This window comes from Ixodes scapularis, unplaced genomic scaffold (assembly GCF_016920785.2).
Source record: "Ixodes scapularis isolate PalLabHiFi unplaced genomic scaffold, ASM1692078v2 PGA_scaffold10__122_contigs__length_95168666, whole genome shotgun sequence".
NCBI classification, from domain to species: domain Eukaryota; kingdom Metazoa; phylum Arthropoda; class Arachnida; order Ixodida; family Ixodidae; genus Ixodes; species Ixodes scapularis.
In genome coordinates, this window is record NW_024609836.1 from 55,504,659 (window position 1) to 55,527,438 (window position 22,780).

The following is a 22,780-nucleotide window of genomic DNA, read 5'->3' on the forward strand; positions in this document are numbered from 1 at the left end:
TCGTTTCTCTGTTTATTTGTTCTTCGCATTATTTGATGCTAGAAGTTTCTCTGCTGGTTGCCCGGTCACGCCTAAAAGCACTCACGTGCTTTTAAGAACGTGTTTTTAATGATGTTTATTTCTTCGTGCAATAAAGACACTATTATTATTATTATTATTATTACATGCAATTTCGGGTTTTTTGTGAAATATGTCTGATAAACGATATCTTTCGTGATTTGGAGATTTTTGCAATATATAGTCTATTCCCGCGAACGCGCAAAGCTGTGAGTTCATAAACCAGCTGCAGTCAAGTTGCGAGCTTCTGACGGAAATAGCGACGACTCCCAAAGCATAAGCAAAGGTTAATTTCTGAGATTGTTATTTGAATCCAACATTAAAACTGTGGATGATGTAAACAACAACGACGTCACCACGTTTATAGAGGAGCATATGAGAAACCTTTATGTGCAAAGTGATGACCAATGCGGAGAGAAAAGGTTGACGTAGCAACCTCTTCTGTCTGATCTGCTACTATAAAAACAAGGTATTCATGATAACTGTCTGGGCAAAGTTGGGCTACGTGTGCTAGGTTTTAACCATTTGGCGTTGGGCGTATATTCTCGGAGCCCGTAATTCGTAACTGCATTTTTTGTTCCTGTAGGACTACGTGCTAAGTTATCAGCATGAAGTACATGCTGCTTGTGATCTTAGCTGCAACTCAATGTGAGTATAACTGGTGGGATTTTAATATTGTTATTACGCTAATGCCCAAGCTGAAGGGCGAGGAAGCGCGCGCTCTCTGCTAGTGGACAACGGTCTTTCGTCACTCGAACACAAGTAAAATCAGTCATTGACCCTCATTAAAACGTCCCTTTTAATATCACCACAGGTGGTCAAGGTTAGTAAAGTTCCCGACCTCTCTGCCAATATTTATATCCTGGAGTTGCGTAGTGTGTGCACCACTGTCACCATCTCACAAGACGCTCGTGGGATATCAACTTACCTTGCTGGGCAACTTCATTTTGTCACCGCGAGAAAAGCCTAGTTCCACTTGTCTCGATGTGTCTTAATTCACGCATTTTATTTACATTAGAATCACTTAGAAAATTAAAAAAATATATACAACACTTATTTACAGCATAGAAATAGATTTGCAGCACAACATTAACTTATAAATTAGTTACGGTACCCCTCTCAGACGGACAAAATAATTGCAAGGTTGACACAAGACATGTTAATCTGTCAAATCTGACTTATATATATGGCTACTGGCCTTTCAGCTGTGAGAGTTCGGTGTGACTTCGCCTTACCTTCTGTTGGTGTAGTTCATCTGTGGACACCGTGCTTATGCATCGCTGTCTGATGTTCAGGAACTTCTGTGCAACAGACCGCATGAGGCGATAGGCGTGGTTCTCCATAGCTTCATTCTCAAGCATGTGGTCATTTAGTGAACTAAACATGTCTTTGCCGATGAATCGTTTCATCAGCAAAGGGTGAATCCACTCACCGCTGAAACAGAACACCAGTGGGTGACTTCTTCGACCGCTCGGACCGATTACTGCAATTTCGTACAAAACACAATCCCATCGCGGTTAGGAAACACCATCACGATTCGCCGAATACAATCAAGCGCGATCGCCGCGATCGCAAACACTTTGCAAGGGGATTCTTCGATAGAGACTACACCTTTGATGTCGTTCTCCGTCGTCAGAACTGTTGCTCAAGCGGCGCCCTGCGTTATCACGCGGATGTCACGCTTTGGTGGCTCGCAGACTCCGCATCTCAATGATCTCGGGCATCGCCGCGCGTCGCTCCCCCGTCGGCTCCGTCCGTCGGCTCCGTCCGTCATGCGTAAAGTTAAACGCCAATACAACAGGGACACAGGGATAGATGCAAACAGGACGAGGCGCCTCGTCCTGTCCGCTTCTCTCATTGTATCCCTGTTGTTTTGGCGGCTAACTTCGAGCATGAACAACCAACCAACTAGCCTAACGCCCGTCAGTTTTGACAACTTCGTCACTCGTAAATCCCACCGAACAACGTAGAAGTTTTTACTATACCGCCAACCGGCCGACTTCCGGGCCGACTTTTTTTTTTATGACTAGGCTTCAAAAAAAATCACGTAATGCCATCCCCTTTGCTGCAGCGAAGGCCGCCTGTACTTCCGTCTTCTAGTCCAAACGTGCAGAACAGTTCGGTTGGATTGACGTTTTTACCACTGATTTTAGCATACAAGCAAACGAAGCCGCTAGAAACAGCGAAGTTCCGTAGCAGTGCCAGCAGCGCTACGTACACTCAGTAAGATGGCCGTCTCCGGAATGCGGGACCCACGCGGAACCACGCGAAACTGTGTCGGCGCTTTCGACGTATGGAAATCGCAGAAAGTGCGTCAAAGACTCAAAGATAGGCAAGTTTTGCTGCCGGGTGCCCTGGTACCTTCCGTGCTGAGTTCGGTTTTGTTTTCCGATTCCGAGTGCCAACCGGCAATCAACGTGGTTCTGTATTTCTGTGTGTCGGCAACATAGCAGCAACATCGTGATGGCAGTGTTGTGCGTTGTGAACAGAAGACTAGAATTATCGCCGATGTGACCGTGTGTTCGCGTATCAGTGGTCTAACAACAAGATGAGATGACGTAAACTGTCGGGTATAGATGCCACTGGTCGGGCCGTGGTCGGCGCGGGCGGGTGTCGCATGGTTGACATTTCGCTTTACATTAAAGAGTTTAAGACCACTTGAGGGATTAGGTGCAATCTTACGACTTGCGGATCGTCATGTTGGAACGCTGGTCTGAACCGTAAGTTTCTATCGTACAGTGGCCAAGGCCAATGTGACTGTCGGTTGTGTGTTCCCCGAGAGCGATTGCGTCTGGGGGAACGACTGAACAGTGCGAAAATATAACAGAAAATACGAATATTTTCAGTTTGAAATTTTAGAATTAAAAAAGAATGGTAGGTAAAATCAAAAAAAAAAAAGCTATCCTTTATTCTGCTGTTTGAATATGCTACGGGTCATGGAGAAACTGCCCTCCAAGTTGCGCGCTGGGGTGGGTGCTTAAAGTTTTCAAGCTCGCCACGGTGTAGCTTCCTACACTTAATACCTGCCGCAAGTGGCGGCTTTGACTGCATTCAAGTTAATCGAAAAGCGATTTCTCTGACCGTGAAGCACCGCTTCCAGCTGAGTGAATATCCGCTCTACAGAGATTAATTCAAGACAACAATTGCAGTCGTGTGCGAACAGCACAAATAGAAAAACAAACACTACAATAGAAATACTGGCTACGACGTGCCGTACAGGCAAGCAAACGCATGGCTTGGAACCGCATTGGAACGGCTTGATATATTGATTTTTAAATAATTACGGAATGATCGAGCATTTTATTTTTACTAAGAGCTTCATCCCCTGAGCCATTCGAAATTCTCTCAGAGGTATGAAATTTCCGGAAAAAAGTCAACATGCTGGGAATATTTTTTTATTGCTTAGACACTCACCGAGAAATTCCGTACGTTCAAGACGACCAGTATAAAAGACGGAAACTCAGAGCTCGGGAGTAGTAACCGGGTTAGTGTGCTGTTGTATTGATGTTCGTATGTGCCATGTATGTGTATGCGTTCAATGTATATGTTCAGCTGATGCTAGTAGTATTCGTAATATGTCTACAGGTATGTATAATAAAGGTTCCCAAAAATCCCGAAGCGCTATGGTGGTATGAGGAAATGAAAATATTTTTTTGTAGAACATGAACTGGGCGGTGCCTAGCGACACCTAGCCTAGATACTTGCAAATACTCTGCTTGACCCCGCCATCTGGTGGCAACTGTTTTAACCTTCTTTCACGCTACGCGATAAACAGTGTTTTTCAGTTTCTTCTTTTGAGAGCGGCTTTTGGTTTCGCGGATTGGTTTGCCGTTTCTCCGTGATGTCCGTGACGTGCGTCAACCACGTTTCGCGTGGTTGACGCAAGAATAGCGACTCGAGCATTAGCAAAGGTAAGTCGTAAAGTGCGCGAAGTAACTGCGTATCGGTTGTCTCCGTTTAACATCGCAGTCCTGACAACGAGAAGATTGAGTAACTGCTTTTGAAACGCAAGTTTGCGGAAAGCTCGTATTACGCTTTTATTTGCTGCTCCTCTCGTCCCGTACAAAAGACATAGCGTCCTCGTTAAGCCTCATCGAGCTCGATTTGCTGGATTCGGCGCCGCCATAATGAGATGTAGGTGATGGAGGAACTTTGCTCCCCTGCTTCAGGGACTAAGGTTTCTCCCTTTCTAAAGGAACATAGGTTACAAGACCGTTCCTCCCCTGAGGGAGGACTATCGGTACCCTTTTTTCTAAGAGTGTAGGGCGAGACTGTCTCGGCAAGGTAATGGTGCCTGCTTGTACACTCGGTATCTTGAACATTTCTGTCTAGAATGTTTGAGCGTCGAATAATCTGGGTAGAAGTAAACACGAATCATCTATACTCCGTTGTAATTCAAGGAGGTAGAGCGAGGGTAAGACGGGCCGGGGAGGGGGAAGCAGACAGAACGCTAAAGAAGAAGGAGGTTTCCTCGTCGCTTCTCCAGCGTTTCGTCTGCTTCCACCTCTCCGACCTGTTTTAACCGCGCCCTACCTTGTTGAGTTGCAAAGGACTATAAATCACAGAGGAGCGTTTCGGTTAGTAATGAACGTTGCAATATTAAAGTAAAAAGGACAGTTAATGATTTCGCTTTATCTTTTACATTTAAGTTACATATTTTAGAGTTAACATGTTTTATGTTAGCCGTGCTTTGTTGAGAATGTTGGTTTTATCTTCTGCGATATACAAATATCTATAAGGATACACCTTACAGATTCTAACGCGCTAGCTGAAACACGCCGCCATATCTAAAGTTCACTCCAAGTTTCTCGCGCTATGTAGTTTTTCTTGTTTATAGATTGGCTCTAAAGGTAAATAGACAAAATTGAATGTATGACGCTTCTGTAGAAAGCAGCCTGAAATTAAATTATGTCTTTATGTGCACCGATTTATTCAGGAAATAATTATCGCGGTGCTACTGCTCAACATATTTTAGAGTAGTGAGCATAAGAAAGTTAACATGTCGCAGTTCTGTGTAGACCGACACGCCGGCTTGATGTCACGGATCTACGGCGGCACTGCGATGGCGCCGGAGTGGGGTGGCATGGGCAGAAGGTCGCACGTTTCGCGTGGGCGTCAAAGCATTTCCGCAAGCCGCAAAGCTGGGTAGACCTTAATTGTAACGAAAGGTACAGCAAAAGTAGCGGAATGAGTTCCCACATGTTCCCGTCGAACTGTGAAAGGCGCAGAACGTGGATAGTGTCCCTGGATACAAAACAATGGTCGCCTCGCGCGGACGACTGTTTGAGCGGCAAGCACTTTATTAGAGTAGAGTGCCTTCATGTGCGCTTCGCATAGAGTGATGCCAACTGCCTCTTTCCCTTTCCCACACCCTCTTCCACCGCCATTTTGTTTCTCTCATTGTTTCCCCGTGCGCCTGAAAGTGGCCTTTGTTTCCATCCGTAATCCCATCCGAAGGGGAAAATGCTAATCCTCCCTCCGCGGGTTCCGCAACGCTGCTCCGAACTTCTGAGATAAGGTGCTTGTTTCCGGGAGGGTTATAAGCCCCACGGATTATCGCCGAGGAACAAAATGGCTGCTGGTTTGTCGGCGAGTGGTATTACAAAGGGTGGCATCACCCTAGCAAAGCGCAGATGAAGGCTCCCTATATTAGAGGCAAGTGTGGCTTCCATTTCAAACTCCGTCCCCGAGGCTTCCTTATGGGCAGGGAAACGTCGTCTGATCCGGACCACCCAGATTTTGTTCCTACGGTGTTCACGCACAAAGCACCGGCCAAGCGCTCGTCGGTGGCTAGCGAACACCCGTGCTACCAAGCGGAAGGTGATCGGCAGCAAAACTGACAAAGCGTTACCGCTGGTCGTGCTTTGTGGTGATGAGGGTACGGAAAGTCTCGGCGTATACCTAAGCACATCTTATGAGTTGTGAATGCGAAAGCCTGCATGCCGTTCGTCCGCTCCCTTATTTTGGCTGCGGTGTACTTGCGTCGACAGTCGAGAGCGCAAGATCTCCTCGCCACGCTGACCTTGGGCGTGGAGTGGTGGAGCCGCTGCCTCGCGGTCACGCAGCGCCATGTGGTGGCGCTAATTGAAACTGACGCGCGGCGGCGGCTGCTTATCACTACCGATTTGCGTTGTTTTCTGCGTCGCTTCAAAGATGGGATGGCTCAGATCGCGGCTTCGGGAATTTATCTGCCGTTTGGCGTGGCTGATGACGTCGGCTCGCTCCATGGAACAGTTTGATGATTTCGCATTAAAATATCATTGAAGGACACTGTCTGTATTTAATCAATTAATAAATACACTTTGCCAACCCATAGTCTGCTGATCCCTCCGGCCGCGCGGAAATCGCCTCGAAGTAATCGTAGACCTCGAGAAACTTATACGCCTGCACCATGTCGGCCGTGAACTGGCTCCGTGAAATTTCTAAACAAACGACGACGTGAGCAATCAAGGTTGGTGGCAGCAAGTTCACGTCAGAGCTTCAGCAGGCCTTGCTTATGGCGTACGGGTCGTCGAAGGCAACGCCGTCGACGCACAGTTTGCTTCGATACCACTGCTGTTCAGGCTCGGGTAGCGAGCTCGAAAAGTCGGACTTAACATGCGACATTCGTTGGTAGAAAATACGACGCACAAATAAAGCTAAAAGAGTCTCTACAACGTCAACGGCCAGCGCACGCCACACAACGCATTGGCGAAAACACGGAAAGCCTGGCCGCTTCTGTCCACATAGCTTCCCCGTACGCCCGGCCTTCCGGCCGTGTTGGTAAGCAGAGCCTCGCCGCGTGTCGGTCTATGTGTCGGTCTATCACATGTTAACGTTGTACTAAATACGACATAACACCTGTGACAACATTTGTGTTGATTAACCCATGACTCTTTAATTGTCGTTTTCTGGCTACTGGAAGGCAACTGAAACCTGGCTTATTGCTGATTCTGTAACATTATTTGTAATAGTAATACAAATATGTATTTTTTTCTCAGCTTCTTATACACAAATATTTATAATATATTGATATATTATTGATATTTTAGATTCATATCTGCGACCTGATTTGTAATAGTAATATAAATGTATATTTTGTTGCATCTTTTTAGACGGATCTATTTATTATGAGACTATATGTGTATGTTCCCGTAACTTGCTAAAAGATATGCTTGGGCTAGTTGGTTCTTGTACCATATTATGTCAATAAATTGAGAACTGAAAATAGAACTACACCACTTCACGTGAAAAAAACAAGTACCAGACACAAAACTCCTTCCAGTTCAAGTACTTTATCTCTTTGTCTTTCACTAGTAACTTCAAATGCTTGGTCTTGGCCTGGAATGTCTAAAGAGTTTTGCCAAAGCGTCCCGAATAGAACACTTTCGAAGTGCGATCCACCCCGCAACCTCGTCCGATACCATTATGACAAAGATACGAAGAAATGTAAAGAATTCAAAATTACCAACTGCTACGAAAGCGGCGACAAGTTCTTTCCTTCCATGGGAGACTGCATCGAATATTGCCGGCCAAGTAAGTATATTTATTTATTGTTCGACGGAATAAAAAGAACGAAATATCTCAGTTACTAGAATCACTCATTGCTGATCGTTATAAAAGACGCGGCCATCGCCGTTGGGGAGTTAAAAAGTCTTACAACCAGATCTCTCTACACTATTTTTATCAAGTCTCACACGTGGGCTAAAGGCGGCTTAACTAAAGATAAAGAAAGTCGGCCTTCATCTAACTTACAAATTATGTCCATGCATATGGAGAGTCTTGGGTTGTTCCAGACCGGACTTAGAAGTTCAGTATAGACGTAGTAAGCCTGGAGCTAGGGGACAAAAAGGGATGAACAGACACGAAACTCCGACGTCGGAGTTTAGTGGGAGTTTCGTGTCTGTCCGTCCCTTTTTGTCCCCTAGCTTCCTAATTACAATGTCTATCCTTAACCAGCTCGCCTGCCTACTTGCGTTAACTCGGAAGTTAAAGTGGAACGGTTGCTAAGTACACTAACTTTTATTTAGTTAACTGATTGCAACATGGGAAAATTTAGAATAACAATGAAGACGCGATGTCGGCGTCTGTCCCGACTGCTGTTTTCAAGTCATCTCCTCTGTCGTCTCCCGCCGTATTCTTTAATACCCTCGTGCGAAGGGTTCGCGAGGCAATACGGCAGCTGGACGAGAAAGTAGTGCCTGTTGTGCAATGGTGAGATTGCCAGGATATTATCCAACGTTATGTAATGGATATTGCGGGGAACTGAAGTAAGCGTGCGGCAACATCCGCCTACGACGCAGCACCTGAGACCGGTAAGGTAATCCGAAGCTCTCAGGGGCCCTTCGAGTCGAGCGGAGAAAAGTTCTCTAGGGAGCGGCTGTGTCGGTGCGTGCGTACGTGACCACACATATAACTAACGTATGTGCCTGCGTAATTTTTGTTGTTTTAGCTCGCTAAATTTTAATAACCAACAACGATCAATCCCAGTTTCTTGTTCAATTAAATATCATAAACCTACGCTTTTTTCCACTTTTGTTTGTTTTTATGCATTGAACGCGAACACTTTTGGAAGTCATCTTGCAATTTCGTTTTCCTATTTTTCTTGCTTAAAAAGTAGCGAGTATTTAAGACACGATAAACATATAATGAAATGTTAGTGGGTAATGTTATTTCATGAGGCTATAACCGCAGGGACGAAAGTTAATGACATACATTTTCTTAAACGCGATCAGCAATGACACTCGTCCCAATATGTCGGGAAATTTTTTTAGAAAAAATGCCTGTCTCGTTTGTTACATAAATTAATAATTGAAATATCACCCCTTTCCACAGATCAAACACGAGGTAGATGTTGGCAGGAACCTGATCCCGGATCGGGAAGCAAAAGTTTGACACGATGGTACTATAATAATGCGACAAACCAATGTGCGACATTTGTTTATAAAGGAACTAATGGAAACGAAAATAATTTCCAATACAGAGACGACTGCCTCGACTATTGCAGGTAAGTATGTATGTTACTTCAATTGTGCTTTTATAAGGACCAAAATATAGTCCCTTGATAGAATAAATAGTTTAGTGACACTAAAAAATGGGATACATAAAAATCAGATACCAAAAGGTTTCGGTTTTGACAGTTGATTATTACGACGAACTGTCTGTTCAAAGCAGCTGCTTGAAATAATCAGATTAGAGTTTAACATTTTATTACGTACAAAAAATCGAAGGTTTGATCTTGTCGGTTCCTACACTCACTAAGAAATAATGCAGAGCGTTATGCCACAGTTCGGAGGTCTGAAACTCATGTTAGTGTGGCGGCCAGATAGCCCACCCCTGAAACGCCAAGGGCCAATATAGGGCGGGGAAGGGGGAGATGGTTAAAATATTTTAGGCCAAGAAAAGCCTAAAAGTAAGGATAGCGTAGTTTTTACCATGTGTAATTTGAAGATTTAAAATACCGCCATGTCGCTAAGACGTTGAAATTTGTAAACAGAACTAGAAATCAAGAACAAAATTGTCACTATGCCGCTCAAATTACTTGGGAATTATCCGGGTTTAATATGACTTGAGAAAATTTTTTTTTATTGGGTAGTTATTGCTTTCCTGACGATTTTTATAAAAGTACAGACTTTTTTGATATCAGTAGTTACCCGGCCCGCAGAGAGAAAGCGCTGGCCGACCTGCGGCCACTGGGTGGCTTCAGTTAACTTGGTTTCGGTTTTAGCGCACTCGCAGCTGCATAGGTGTCTTAAATCATTTCCACTTCGTTTTGTAAGAAAGATGTGTTCGTTGTAGCATACAACCAATTAAGAAGTGGGGCTGAGCTACGTTGAGGACTACGAAGTTGTTTCGAGTCACGGCTGACTTCTTCAGAAACACTTAATGAGGCTTCTGCTCATGTTCGTCGTTAATTTTGGTCAGGTTCAGTTGCAAAACGAAAAACATGGTTCACAGTCAGGATTACCATCGTCTACAGCACTGCCCGCTGACACTAGTTAAAGAAACATGAAAAGACTACTTTATAGATACGTAATAAAAGGGCAGGTCGTCAACCTGATTAACAATGTGCTGAATCACGAGGAACTAGTCTCAGGCTCACTTATTACAACTTTATATTCGCGTACATCCACTGTTTGTCTTTATAGACTAGAAGTTTCTGCTGTAATACCGTACGTGATTAAAAAAAATGTTATATTGCCTCGTTAAATGTTTAGATTGTCCACCCTTGGTTGATGTGGGAAATTTCATTAAAGGGAAGATGGGGCACTTCTACATTTGAGAAAAAACGCTTGAATTGCGTTCATTTCGCCTTTAGATTAACAGATATCACAATTATATTTCAATGCGACGCGCCGGAGAGCCATAAGAGCATTTTGAAAATAGGGCTGAAGCCCCGCCTCCCTAGCCTTGGCAAGCCAAAAGATCCGTCGATGACGTCACGGACAGCGACTATCTTTCGCGTTTTTCTCGCGTTTAAAAATACTTGCGCGGCAAATGGTTTTGGTATTCGGGTTCACGAGGTAAAAATACACTAGAATTCGCTTCTAACTCATTTTTTTCAAGAAGCTCCGTAGCTTCCCTTTAACTGTTGGTTCTGCTAAAGTATTAATTATCAGCCATTTACAATATTGTCATTAGAAAGTAGACCATTTTTTCACATATTGGCTTACTCAGGATGTGAATAAGATCATTATCTGACATTTATCTTGCGTCAAGAGATGTATGACATTTGTCTTGCGTAATACTAGCCGAATAAAATTAAAGCGCTCTAGGGAAGGGATTTCCGGCATGTTTGGCTGAAGTCAAATGCTAAGCACACCCTTTCATGGACCAATGTATGCAGATCTTTATTAAAACAGATGCGCTTTGTACATTTTAGGGTTACCAGCCGCAAAAACTGAATAGCAATAGAACATCGACAGGGCTGCACCTAGGTGATTTCCACCCAGACGGCTTCTTTTCTGCATCGCTTATTACGACCCTTAGGCACTCTCAAGGTGCCTGTGAGTTTTTCACCGGCGTAGTTTCGACTTTGGTGCTGATATAATTGAATTTTGTCTTAAGAGATTTGTTAACAACCAGAACGACAGCGGACATGAGAGCGAGCACGGTGTACAGTTTATTTAATTTCGTTAAAAAAAATCAAGCGATTGTTTGTATCGCAAAAACAATTAACACAGTCTTACATACTTTTATGTAATGTCAAGTGCAAACAAATCGCATGATGTAGACGTCAAAAGATACCTAGAATCTCATAAAATGTATGCTAAGCGTTCGCTACCTATGTCCACAATTCAAGTGGTCCCATAAAATAAAAAGCATCTGTTTTACAAAGTTGATCCTTTCGCTGATTTATTTAGTCGGTTTTCTTAAATTTAACGCTTGAATATAAATATACATTGCGCTACTTCCGCTATTTCCAATGTTTCGCCACTATTGTTTGAGCAAACCTGAGTTGTCATAAGTAATTGGGCGCAATCTGCCCCAGGGCGAAGCTGATTTTTGTGCCCCTTACCTCCTCACACCTTCCGGTACGCCGGCAGTGAAATTACGCAAAACGTGTTACGAAATTAACTGCTAAAGGTATAATAACTGCACGCAATTGGGTAGGGAATGTAAGCCTCAGACGACATCTTACAATCTAAGGTGAAAAACGCGGTAAAACGTGAATAAAAAACACGAATAGATCGCCGTTGTAAAGCAGAGGAGGGGAGAGCAGAGCGACGACTTGAAGCAGCTTATAACGGCCGCGTGTCACGTGATCCTAAAATAGCAGCTCATACGATGGCGGCTAAAAAGGTGTATGAAATAATACTTACGTCTTAACGGTCCGAAAAACGAAACAATTATATATTTAAAGGAAAACAGATTAGTGTCAATTATCTTAAGACTTCCTACGAGCAGCGCTACCTTTTCGGTGTAATTGAATCCACGACAAAAGGTAATTATTTATGGCGAATGCAGCGCTCGATGCATGTATGAACGGGACCTCGCAGCCACCAAGACACTTCCGGGCCGATTCCCAAACAGTCGCGGGCGAAACCCCTGCTTCAGTTTATACATATCTAATATATAATTATAATGGTTACATGCATGTCATCATTACTTCGTATTTTCGAAGCTTGGGTTCGTGAGGATATTTTAGTTTGAGTAGAGAGTAATTGTTAGAGGCACATTTATAATGTTTTAGCAAAACCTATTTCGGTTTATAATTTTCGTCAAGAAGTTTTCGCTCTTACGTCAATTTATTGGGAAATTGAATGCCGAAGGAGTGTCGCATGTCCTCAGCACAATAACAAGAGTGACTGGATGTTTGCGGACATTCCGTCATGATAACCTTAAAGTGTCGTCTGGCGTTAGAAGCACAGACAATTTAGTTATTCTGAGCAATCATGCATGAGACGCATTTGTGGTGAAGACGAATGCAGAATTTGGACTTATGTAATTCCAGCCGACTGTATCACAATGCATGTAAAATTTCTTGCCGAAGTACACACACCAGGGCCTTACTCTATTCGTTATTACAGGCGGCGCGCGCGTCGCTCTTGGGTAAAGTTTTATAGTCAATTGAATAAGAAGGGGAACATCTTAAGCGAATACAGCATAGCCCTTTTGTCAACTTGTGTATATGGATTTTCAATCTAATTATAACTGAATTTATATCTGCGAGGGCAACACGTTTCTTCCAACCATTAATTAAATGTTAAATAGTACTCTTTATGCGTCATTACTAAAAAAACAACTGGGATTATATCCAGAATGTCACCCACTGCTTAAATGTGTACCAAATTTGAACCGAATCAGAAAACAAAAACGTCGCATTAAATGTGTTTAATAAATAACGGCATAGGAGGCAATGCAGTCATTAAGCATCTATAACTGAATATGCCATACACCTACGAGCGAACGGCATTTATGCAATTAGGATATTATTGAGGTGCATTATTTATAATTGGCTTAATCTTGATTATTCATACTAACATTGTCCTCAAAAGTATTTCATATTTAGTTTTACAAAGTTTGAACGGTATTTCATCTGGCATAGGGTCACAGATTTATTAGCGTACTCGCAAAAAGAGGATCCGCAAAGTACACATTTCGAATGTTATTTCAATAATGAGTCAATATCTTAAGTTAATAGATGATTAATTCCTTGTGTTTCGCAACCAGAATATTGAAAGTTAGTCAGAATCAATAAAATGCTATAATTAGAAGATGAAATTCTATAATCATGGCAGCAGTTTCAATAATTTGGAATTCCAAACTTTTTTCTGTGGGTTTCTCAATCACGAGGTTAGGATGTCTAGAGTGTCATACCGGAACTGAGAAAACAAAAAAAGAAGAACTAAAAAAAAAACCAGAAAAGCCGTAGATCATAGGAGCGGAGTGCGGTGCGCCTTTCTACCTCTTGACCCTTTGGTAATGCGACGATGTAAGATGGGCTAGCGATAACTTTCTACCGAACCCGTCTCCACTTGAAACGCGTGAGATGCTGCAAACGCTATTTGTGAATTTTCACCGTAACACTGGAAACCACATTTTGTGAATTTGAGGTGACTGCATTGTTAATTATCCTTTTTTTACGTCGACACTTATCTCCTCTTGGCGTTAACTTGTTCTCATGAGTTGGTATAAAAGCACAAAGTTAAATATTAGAATGGTGAATTGGAAATGAAGCACATTAGGGAATTCATTTAGCAATTAAAAGTTCTCGCAGGTACTGAAAATCTGGAATACTTAGGATAGGAACTCTTGCCTGCATTATTTTTACTGCTAATGATTTAACTAGCTCTATTTTGTAAATAAACAGCAAGTCTTAATAATAGCACACTATATGCTCGGTAATCTATGGTATAGGTCCACATTTTCGAATTTTAGTATGACTATTTTTTAAGGTCCATTGTAACTTGAATCTTTGTATTTAGAAGTATAGGCGTACTTGCTTGAGATATTTTAGAGGGTAAGATGGTCTGCTTCAACTTTTCGCCATTAGTTGTAACCTATCTTTAAACGGTGAGCTCGACCGCCTCATCACAGACTTCTTCCTTACAAAAATAAAGTACCTGAGACGTGACACACTAGCCTCGGACAAGCTCTCTGAGGCTAGCGTCTCGAATCCCACCCACTTTATTTTTAAATGGAACCACAAATATATCGCAGTAAACGTGGTCATTTAATTCGACAGGATACAAAACGCCAAAACACTCACAGCTCAGTGGATACAAAAAATTATACTTTAATACTTAACCAAAGTCAGCACAAACACGCGACGGCCACAAAAACCAATCTCCTGTAATAAAATAAAAAGAAGAAAAACAGTGTACAATCGTTTGAACATATAATATATTGACTATCCGAAATATATAGGTTACCTTAAGGGGCCGTTCACACATTTGCGTTCGTCTATGACCGAGTGAGACAAGACCGGTTTTTAAGCCTCCTGCGACCGGCTGCGCAGCAATGCAGCCGGTCGTAACCCCCCGCCCCCAAGAGGCTTGGTGATGTGTTACAGACATCCCAAGAAGGGATGTCTATAACACATCACACTGCAGGTCCTTAAGTTTTTTTATTCACCAATCTTTCGGAGTCACTGTACTAAGAGCAAAATGGCTCTTGACGTATAGCTCGCATGCAGAGGATGGTGGAAGTGCGTGGCGTAATAAACTGCGTGACACATCACGAGGCCTTCATCACGGGTACAGAAAGCACTTCGGGTGCGAATTCTCCGGATCTTCGATCCTGAACCGCACTCTTCTCGGTCTCCTATAGCCTGAAAAATGAACATAAAGAAATGTATTTACTAAGCGCTTGGGGCTTTTATATCTTAAGGACATGTCGAACATTCAGAGAGTGGCACCCCTAAACAGGATTATAACCTTTTGAATGGTGCCGCGCGTGTTTCCATGTAAAATACAAACATTTCTAGAGCTATTTTTGTCCTTTTTTAAGTGAAATGGATTATTCATGATTACTATGTACAAACTACCAAAGAAGTACTATTGAAGCAAAGTATTCCTCCAAAGGAGGGCTTTTCTTTGCCAACAAAAGCTCGAATTAAACTGTTCTCGCACATCAAATTTGTAGTATTTAAGCCATGACATATTAATCAATCCTGCATACACAAACATTCGCCGTACACGTCAAAACATTTACGAGCGCAAATCACAAGCGAAGTGAGTACACTTGCCACTCATATCTCTACTTCGGCAGGAATTCAGCGGTGTATGTTTCCCAACAAGGTCCACTGCTCACTGTCGGTGAACACTTGACCCCTTCTGAACTTATCCTAATTTCTTTTTCGCTATGTTTTTTTTCTTTTTAGCTACATGTTGTAGATAGTTACCCGAACAAACATCTTTTTTTTATCGCTGTATGTTGCGGAAGAATAAATAAATATATTACTGGAAGTGTACTGGGCCCGAAATATTCTGACGTCCTTGTGCTATCAAATCCCGCCAAACACCGTGATAATAAAAAACCTGCACAGCCGACTGAAACACCTGAAATTGTGCAGTAGCAAATCGCAAAACTTAAGAAAAAAAGTTCAATGAATTTTAAGAAGCCAATACAATTTCCCGCCAGCCCAGGCAAAACATATTTGTTACATAAGGTAAACACAACACTTGACGGCGACGAAGATATTAGTCTAGATATCATGTGCGCACGCATAGAAACGGAAAATGCCAGACACAACAGAACTGGTCTTCGCCCCAGATATAAACATAAAGCTGAAGTCGTGGCATATACCATTATGTTCCCGCAGACTGAAGTTCCACCAGCGAAGCTTAGAAAGTAGCTTTAGCCAATCGCGTCTGAGGAAGGAATGAAACATCCACTCACCCAAGGTACCCTACATTCCGTGCACCGATAGTCCGTGTTAACAACAGCCACATTTCATGAGCGGGGGAACAAGTTGTTAACTAGGCTGCTTCCCCGAGGTAAACCATACATTCAGATTCTCCAGACGCCCTTTTTTGTTGGAGTGTCCCTGGTGACCCTCAGGAGCGCGCAGTATGAAGGAGGACCGCACAAAAGGACAGATTACCTCAAGTGCCGTCACCGCCATGACCACGCGAGCAAGCCAACGGTGTGCCCATCTGTGAAAGCGCCGATTGGCCGATGGCGTGGCGCCGAGGAAGTCGAGAGCACGTGTTGTGGTAACAAGACATAGTTTCGGAATTCGTTGAACTCACTCTCCCTCTGATACGCTTCACCCCCCTTTTTCCTCTGTTTTTTTTTTTTTTTTTTTTTTTTAACGAAAAAAATGTAAACATTTGAGCCTGGGTTACAGTGAGAACAATATCGTTTACCGCGCATTTTATAGGTTACTTCCTAGACTTTACGCGCCGGTGGCCATTCAGGTAACTTATATATCGTCTTTGTCACTTTCAATTTGAGCCATGAAACCTAAAGTCTTCACGAAAATAATTTAAACATCAAAACGACTGCCGTTGCAACGCTTATGTTATAGCGTACTCTTCTTTGGAAGTTACGCTATAGGTTACCGAGTTCGTGGTGTGACCAGAGTATTAAAATATATGGTGTACAAAAACTATAAGTTTGTGTCATCGGGCAATATTTGGTACAAAAAAAAGACCGTTACATGGGCTTTCCACCGCATTTGAGAACTTATAAACGTAAATTTTTATTACCGGTTTATAACTTCTTAAGCTACACCATGCCAATTTTATGTGGTATTTATTGGAAGGTGCACTCAGCAGCGTAATGTTGCTTAAACTTTAATTGAAATGATATCTTCGTTTTGAATTAAAAAGATGTCTTCGTTCAAACTTTAACTGGCTGCCTGAGACTGTTTTCATGATTACCTTCATAATGAATAAACCTGGATAGTGCATTCCTAATATGTAGTACAAAGTTACAAGAATACTTGAACGCAAAACTAAAAGGGGAGGGTGGCAGAGATTATTTCTCCACCAGGTAAGACTACATTTGTTTCTTGTCTATTTCAGCTACCCAAGACAGTATTTTAACAAACATAAGAAAGAAATCCAGGATTTAATAAACAATTATAAAACAGGAAAGGAGGAAGAGTAAAATGAAGAAAGCCTAAAGCGCGGCCGTCGTAATCGAACCAAGCAATACCACAAAACTAACCACCACTCACTAAATGTTTGTTTAAGTGAAAGCAAATTTGGAAACTTCGGCTGTTTAAGGTGTTATGAAGATGCTGTAAACTATATTGAATAAAAAGATACGTTCCCTAATATAACATATGTCAACAAATGAAAATTCTTCGAAGCTTAAAGGGTTAATTGGACGCACTCTGGTCTGCGTCAGGTATCCATTTTCATACACAAAATGAAAAGATTGTAGCGACACTTTTCAGTGTATTCATTTCTTGTCTTTCCAGATAATAAACCTTATAATACTTATAATAACGGCAAGAAACGAAAACCCCTTTGGAAATTAAATCGTAAAAAATATCAATAACTTTGACGGAGACAAACATCTATTGCAGGAGGTCTAACGTTCCAATCTCAAAAATTAATACAAGAAATTGACTTTGAATTACAATGTAACAAACATATAAAGCGGAAGAGGAGAGAAAGAGGTTAAGTTATAAACAAATAGAAGGGTGGATTATAGCTTAAGCTAAAATGCATTGTTTCGTCGAGGTGAAAAAGTTTTTCCTAAATAGGGCTTTAGGATAACCTACGAAATTCTAGCGCACGCTAGCGAGCAACTTAGCGCTTCCATTAGTGCACGCTGTACAAGACGGTTTTAAGATGGCGTTTCGCAATAATCTTGCGCCTGCAACGCTACCAGGATATAGTGTAAAAATTTTTATTTCATACACAAAATGCGGTAACTTGTAAAAAAAAATATATATATATATATATATATATATATATATATATGTTATTCTAAGTATCATTTTAGATGTTAACATTTGAAAATAGACCGTGAACGGTTAACCGGTGGTGTCCGACCGCTTGCGTCGCCTTGGAAAGAGGCCTCGTGTACCGACCTTCGCACATCTCACCTTCGCTGCTTTTATCCAGAAACATACGCGCGTCGCAAGCAGCAAGGTGCTGGCGATCGTTACCCACCTTGATGGGCCTTCTACAGCGTTTGTGACGTCCACCTCCCGTAGGGGTGCAATTTCGTCCTGTACTGAAAATCGCAGTCGGAAGGAGGCCGCCGACGTCGCGCTCAAGACGACCGCCAAAGCGGTTGCCGCCGCGGTCCTGGCAGCCGCCATGTTTTAACTGTGCTTGTCTTGTCTGTACTCAGCTTCCTGCGCTTCACGAATCCTCCTCGGTGAAACGCAAACACTTTTTGCGTACGCACGTAAACTCCGAAAACTAGCGCACGCAAAGCGAATAACGTGGTAAGTGTTCGCCGCATACTTCAGTGGCGACGACAGTATTTGCGTACGCAAAGCTTTTTCGTACACTATTCTAAAACTGCCTAATAAGAGCGGAAGAAGAAACATATGAACCAGAAACACAGAAGATTAAAAAGAAAGGGAGAAAAGTTATGAAGGAGAGGAGTCTAAGTCATCCCTCTATTTTTATAGGTATTGAAAATGAAGTCGAAGGGGGGGGGGGGGGGGGACTTAAAAGCAGAAGTAAATAGGAGACCACTTAGATGGGCACTGAAAAAATTATAAAACTAAAGGCTCGTTCACATATATCCAACCGAGTAAGAGCGAGAGAGACCAGACCAATTTTTAAGTCTCTTGCGACCTCTTAGGACCGGATGCGCTGCAGCGGAGCTGGTCCTAAGACGTCGCAAGAGGCTTAAAAGCCGGTCTGGTCTCTCCCGGTCTTACTCGGTTGCATATGTGTGAACGGTACTTAAAGGCTGTATTGAGTGGATCGCCAGTGAGTGGGAAAGTAAAGTATGACGTTATGATAGCGTCTTTGGTAGAATGAGATCATTAGTGTCCAGAGGCAGGACTGGATGCAAAAGTACACGTGTCTGGTCTGCTTTTTGTGTAATGTGGTACGTCGTTCTCTCTCACATCATCGTATGCAACACCGGTAAATTTTCGTAGCGTTTACTTCTTGATAATTAGGTTCAAATTTGCGGCTTCCCCACCAACATCGAGCACCGTCTGTGGTGCTTGCGCGCACTTGTCGTTTCGGTTCTTCATTGGTTTACTGCAATGTCGTCACCAAGAAAAATACATCGTGCTCAAACTTTCAGATTTAACTTGCACATTATAAATAATGGGAAGGCTGTAATAGTGGTATCGTGAAAAAGACAGAGACCCTGCGACTAGTCCCTACGGTGTTTGTCTCAACTGACACGCGCTGCCCTCTCGGGCAGCACGAGCCATCGACGATAATAATGATTGTGCCCGATGACGACGATGAAAGAAGAAAAAAAGGTGGCAACGGCGCGTCTTCCTCTTCTAACGTGCCCCCAAAGGGACACGAGATGGAGGGAGGAAAGAGTCGTTTTTCTCCTTCTCCAGGCAGACGGGAGAAAGGTTCCGCCCTCTCGCCTCCTCTTCTTTCGGTTTCGTTTTTCGAGCACGTCGCGCGCGTTTTTTTAATAAACGCCATTCAGCTGATTGAACTTCAACGGCGGCGAAGCTGCCTGTAATTCCGTTTCCCATTCCTAACATGCGGAACATCTCCGTTGCATTGACCTTTTTACCCCTAATTTTGTGAATCGAGCAAACGAAGCCGTTATAAAAAGCAGAGTTCAGGAGCAGTGCAAGCAGCGCTACGTACGCTCGCCTAAGATGGCAGTCTCCGGATTGCGGAACCAGGCGGAACGATGTTACGATGTTCAACACGTTATGCAACTCGCGGAAACTGCGTCGAAGACAGGCAGGCCTTGCTGCCGAGTGCCTGGGCGTCTTCTATGCCGCGTTCGGCCCTATTTCCTGATGCCGAGTGCCAAATGACCATCAACCTGGTTTTCTATTTCCGCGTGTCAGCAACATAGCAGAAACATTGGGATGGCAGTGATGTGCGTTGAGTACAGAAGACTGGAACTATCGCCGATGTGACCGATGTGACCGTATGTTCGCGTATCAGGCGCAGCTTGACATTCTGCTTAGCGTTAAAGCGTTTAAAAGCGCTTGAGGGATTACTGTGCAATCGATCGACCTGCCGAGAGTCGTCCATGAGGAGCACGAAAATTCCCGGGCGGTATTTCACTTCTGGTTATTTAGCCTTAGGTCTTAATATAAGGTCTTACGCTTCAGGCTTAACAGTTAATACTGGGAACTTCTACAACAGCAGCCAAAATAAAAAGGAACAATCTGAGCTTTATGGCTATAACGGGAGCGTGCTCCACCAAGGACCCAAGCTCGTGCCGGGCAAGCTCGTGCCTGGGCAGCTCGCAGAGGCGCCATAATAAAAGGCTAGCCCTGGTTGACCTCCGCTGTGCGGATCTTCTCTCGCGCCGATACATGGTGTCAGAAGTGAGCACCGTAGTCGTGGCCTAGTGGCACGGAGCGTCTGCCACGGCTATGGGAGGTAGTCGGTTCGAAGCCCGCCGTCGGACACCCCCCGGCTAAGTGGCTACAAATGTTCCCCGACCCCGGCGTTCGGGTTCGAATGCAGGGGAGGACGTTTCGGAGAGGTTCAGCAAACCCCGCTAAGCCTAGCTGCGGACAATAATTCCACTTCAAAGCGCGGCAACTGCCGGTCCACACCCACGAAAAACCGAAGCCAGCAGAGCCCGTATTAATGAGGCAGACACCGTCTCAGCCATGGTCCAGAGTTGGTGCCGATTTGTGCGGGTATGCTGCGAAAACGTACCTCATTGCGTTTGACGCGTACTCCGATTATTCCGAAAGTGAGTTCCTAGACAACACCACCACAGCTTAGGTAGTCCACAAGCTCGCGGGAATTTTCGCGAGACATGGGATTCCGCTGGAGGTATGCGGCGGAAATGGCCCCCAGTTGTCCCCCAAAAAAAAACTTCCGGGATTTTGTTGGGCTGTACGATTTTCGGCATGTCACATCAAGTTTGTATTTTCTGCAATCAAACGCTCTTGCTGAGAAGGGCGTTGAGATAATCAAGATAATTTTAAGAAAATCCTGTCACTGAAACGGAGATTTCTACCCAGGTCTCCTCAACTATAGATCATCCCCCTTAGAGAATGGAAAATCGCCCTGTGAGCTGTTAATGGGATGACGCATTAGGTCGCTGGTCCCTGACTCCATCGTGGAGCCCGCAGACCACGTGAAGAAGCGTCAGCAGCTCCGATTATCTAGGCCCCTACCACCAATCCAGTCAGGGGACGTTGTCCATATACGTGACAGAAAGAAGTAACCAACCAAGGCAAAAGTAAAAAAAAAAAGTGGCACTAGGGTCCTACAAGGTCGTAACAGAGAACGAGAGGCTGCTGCGTCACAACCGGCAACACCTCATCGCAGCACCCGAAGTCTTTGTCTCTGACCCGACGACAACGACGCATTCATGGTGACCTTGCTTCAGCCATCTAGGAACCTTTCGGGCACATCTTGCTAACAAAGCCCGCCCACAGCAACTAGTGCAGCCCCAGTCGCTCCACAGGTCATTGGCGTCCCGGCACCAACGCGAGCCTCGATACGGATGCGACGTTCTCCTCGGCGGCTTCTCTACGATGCCAATTGCAATCAACTCTCCTAATGTGTGCTGTTTGTTAGATTCTTCAACCTTCCTATGTGTTAATACGTGGTGTTTGATACTTCGGCTTCGCTCGCTTGTGTTAGAAAAAAAAAAAAGAGAAAGGAAGATGTAACGGGAGCGTGCTCCAAAAAGGAACCAAGCTCATGCCGGGCAAGCTTGTGCCCGGGCAGATCGCAGAAGCGCCATAATAAAAGGCTAGCCCTAGTTGATCTCCCGCTGTGTTATACTTCTCTCGCGCCGATACAGTGGCGACTTATACTTGTTGTCTCTTGTTAAAAAGGTATTTATTCATGACGAGTGTGCGCATTTAAACGTAGTAGAAAATAGTATTTTCCACTCACCAGATAAGTTTTGGCTATATACTAGACAACGTACTACAAGTTTGCACGGTATCTGCCTAAAAAGTGATTCAGATTTTCTGTCTAACCCGAAACATATCGCTAATTTTTTTTGCAGTTACTTCAGTGTTTTTTTTTTGCCTCGGATACGCCTAAAAATAGTGAATTTCAACATTGACATTTGTACATGTCAATAACGCCGCTTCTCAGCAATTCCAAAAATAAAACATGAAGTTTCCCAGGGCTTCATACTGGTCCCACAACTTTTTCTACTATATATATAAATGATATAACAGACATCCCTAATTCCCCACATATGGTGATGTACGCTTACGATACCAATTTTTTCTTCTACAGCAATACAAAAGCATCCCCAGAACAACAGCCGGTTGTCCTCTAAACTAATGGTAGATAAAAAATTACATTATATTTGGACCTATCAATAAGCACGACAATAGTGTAATACATCTGCAATCTAATAGCACCCCCATATCTCAGGTTACAGAACAAAAGTTTCTTGGCATCCGGTTTAAAGAGACACTTACTTGAACCACTCACGTGAACAAATTAAAAAGGTACGTATCGAGAACAGTAGGCTATATAAATAAAATAGCAAATTTATTACCAAGGTGGCATATCAAAGAATTATATTACTCTTTGTTTTACTCAAAACTTTGTTATAGAATTATGGAATGAAGGACAACCACTTACACAAATTTAATTATTCTCCAGAGAAAGGTTTTGCGCGTTTACGAAAACTCAAGGAAATGTTCGTAGTTTTTATAGCAGTCTATATTTTACAA

The 22,780-nt window shown here is 43.3% G+C and overlaps 1 protein-coding gene across 1 annotated transcript; it reads left to right on the forward strand.

Moving 5' to 3' along the window:
* Nucleotides 1-665: 665 nt before the first annotated feature.
* LOC8051916 (kunitz-type serine protease inhibitor A-like) lies at nt 666-17,094 on the forward strand. Its single transcript, XM_040217519.1, has 5 exons — nt 666-705; nt 1,509-1,511; nt 7,354-7,572; nt 8,872-9,043; nt 17,010-17,094. The coding sequence occupies exons 1-5, from the start codon at nt 666-668 to the stop codon at nt 17,092-17,094; spliced, it is 519 nt and encodes a 172-aa protein (XP_040073453.1).
* Nucleotides 17,095-22,780: the final 5,686 nt, after the last annotated feature.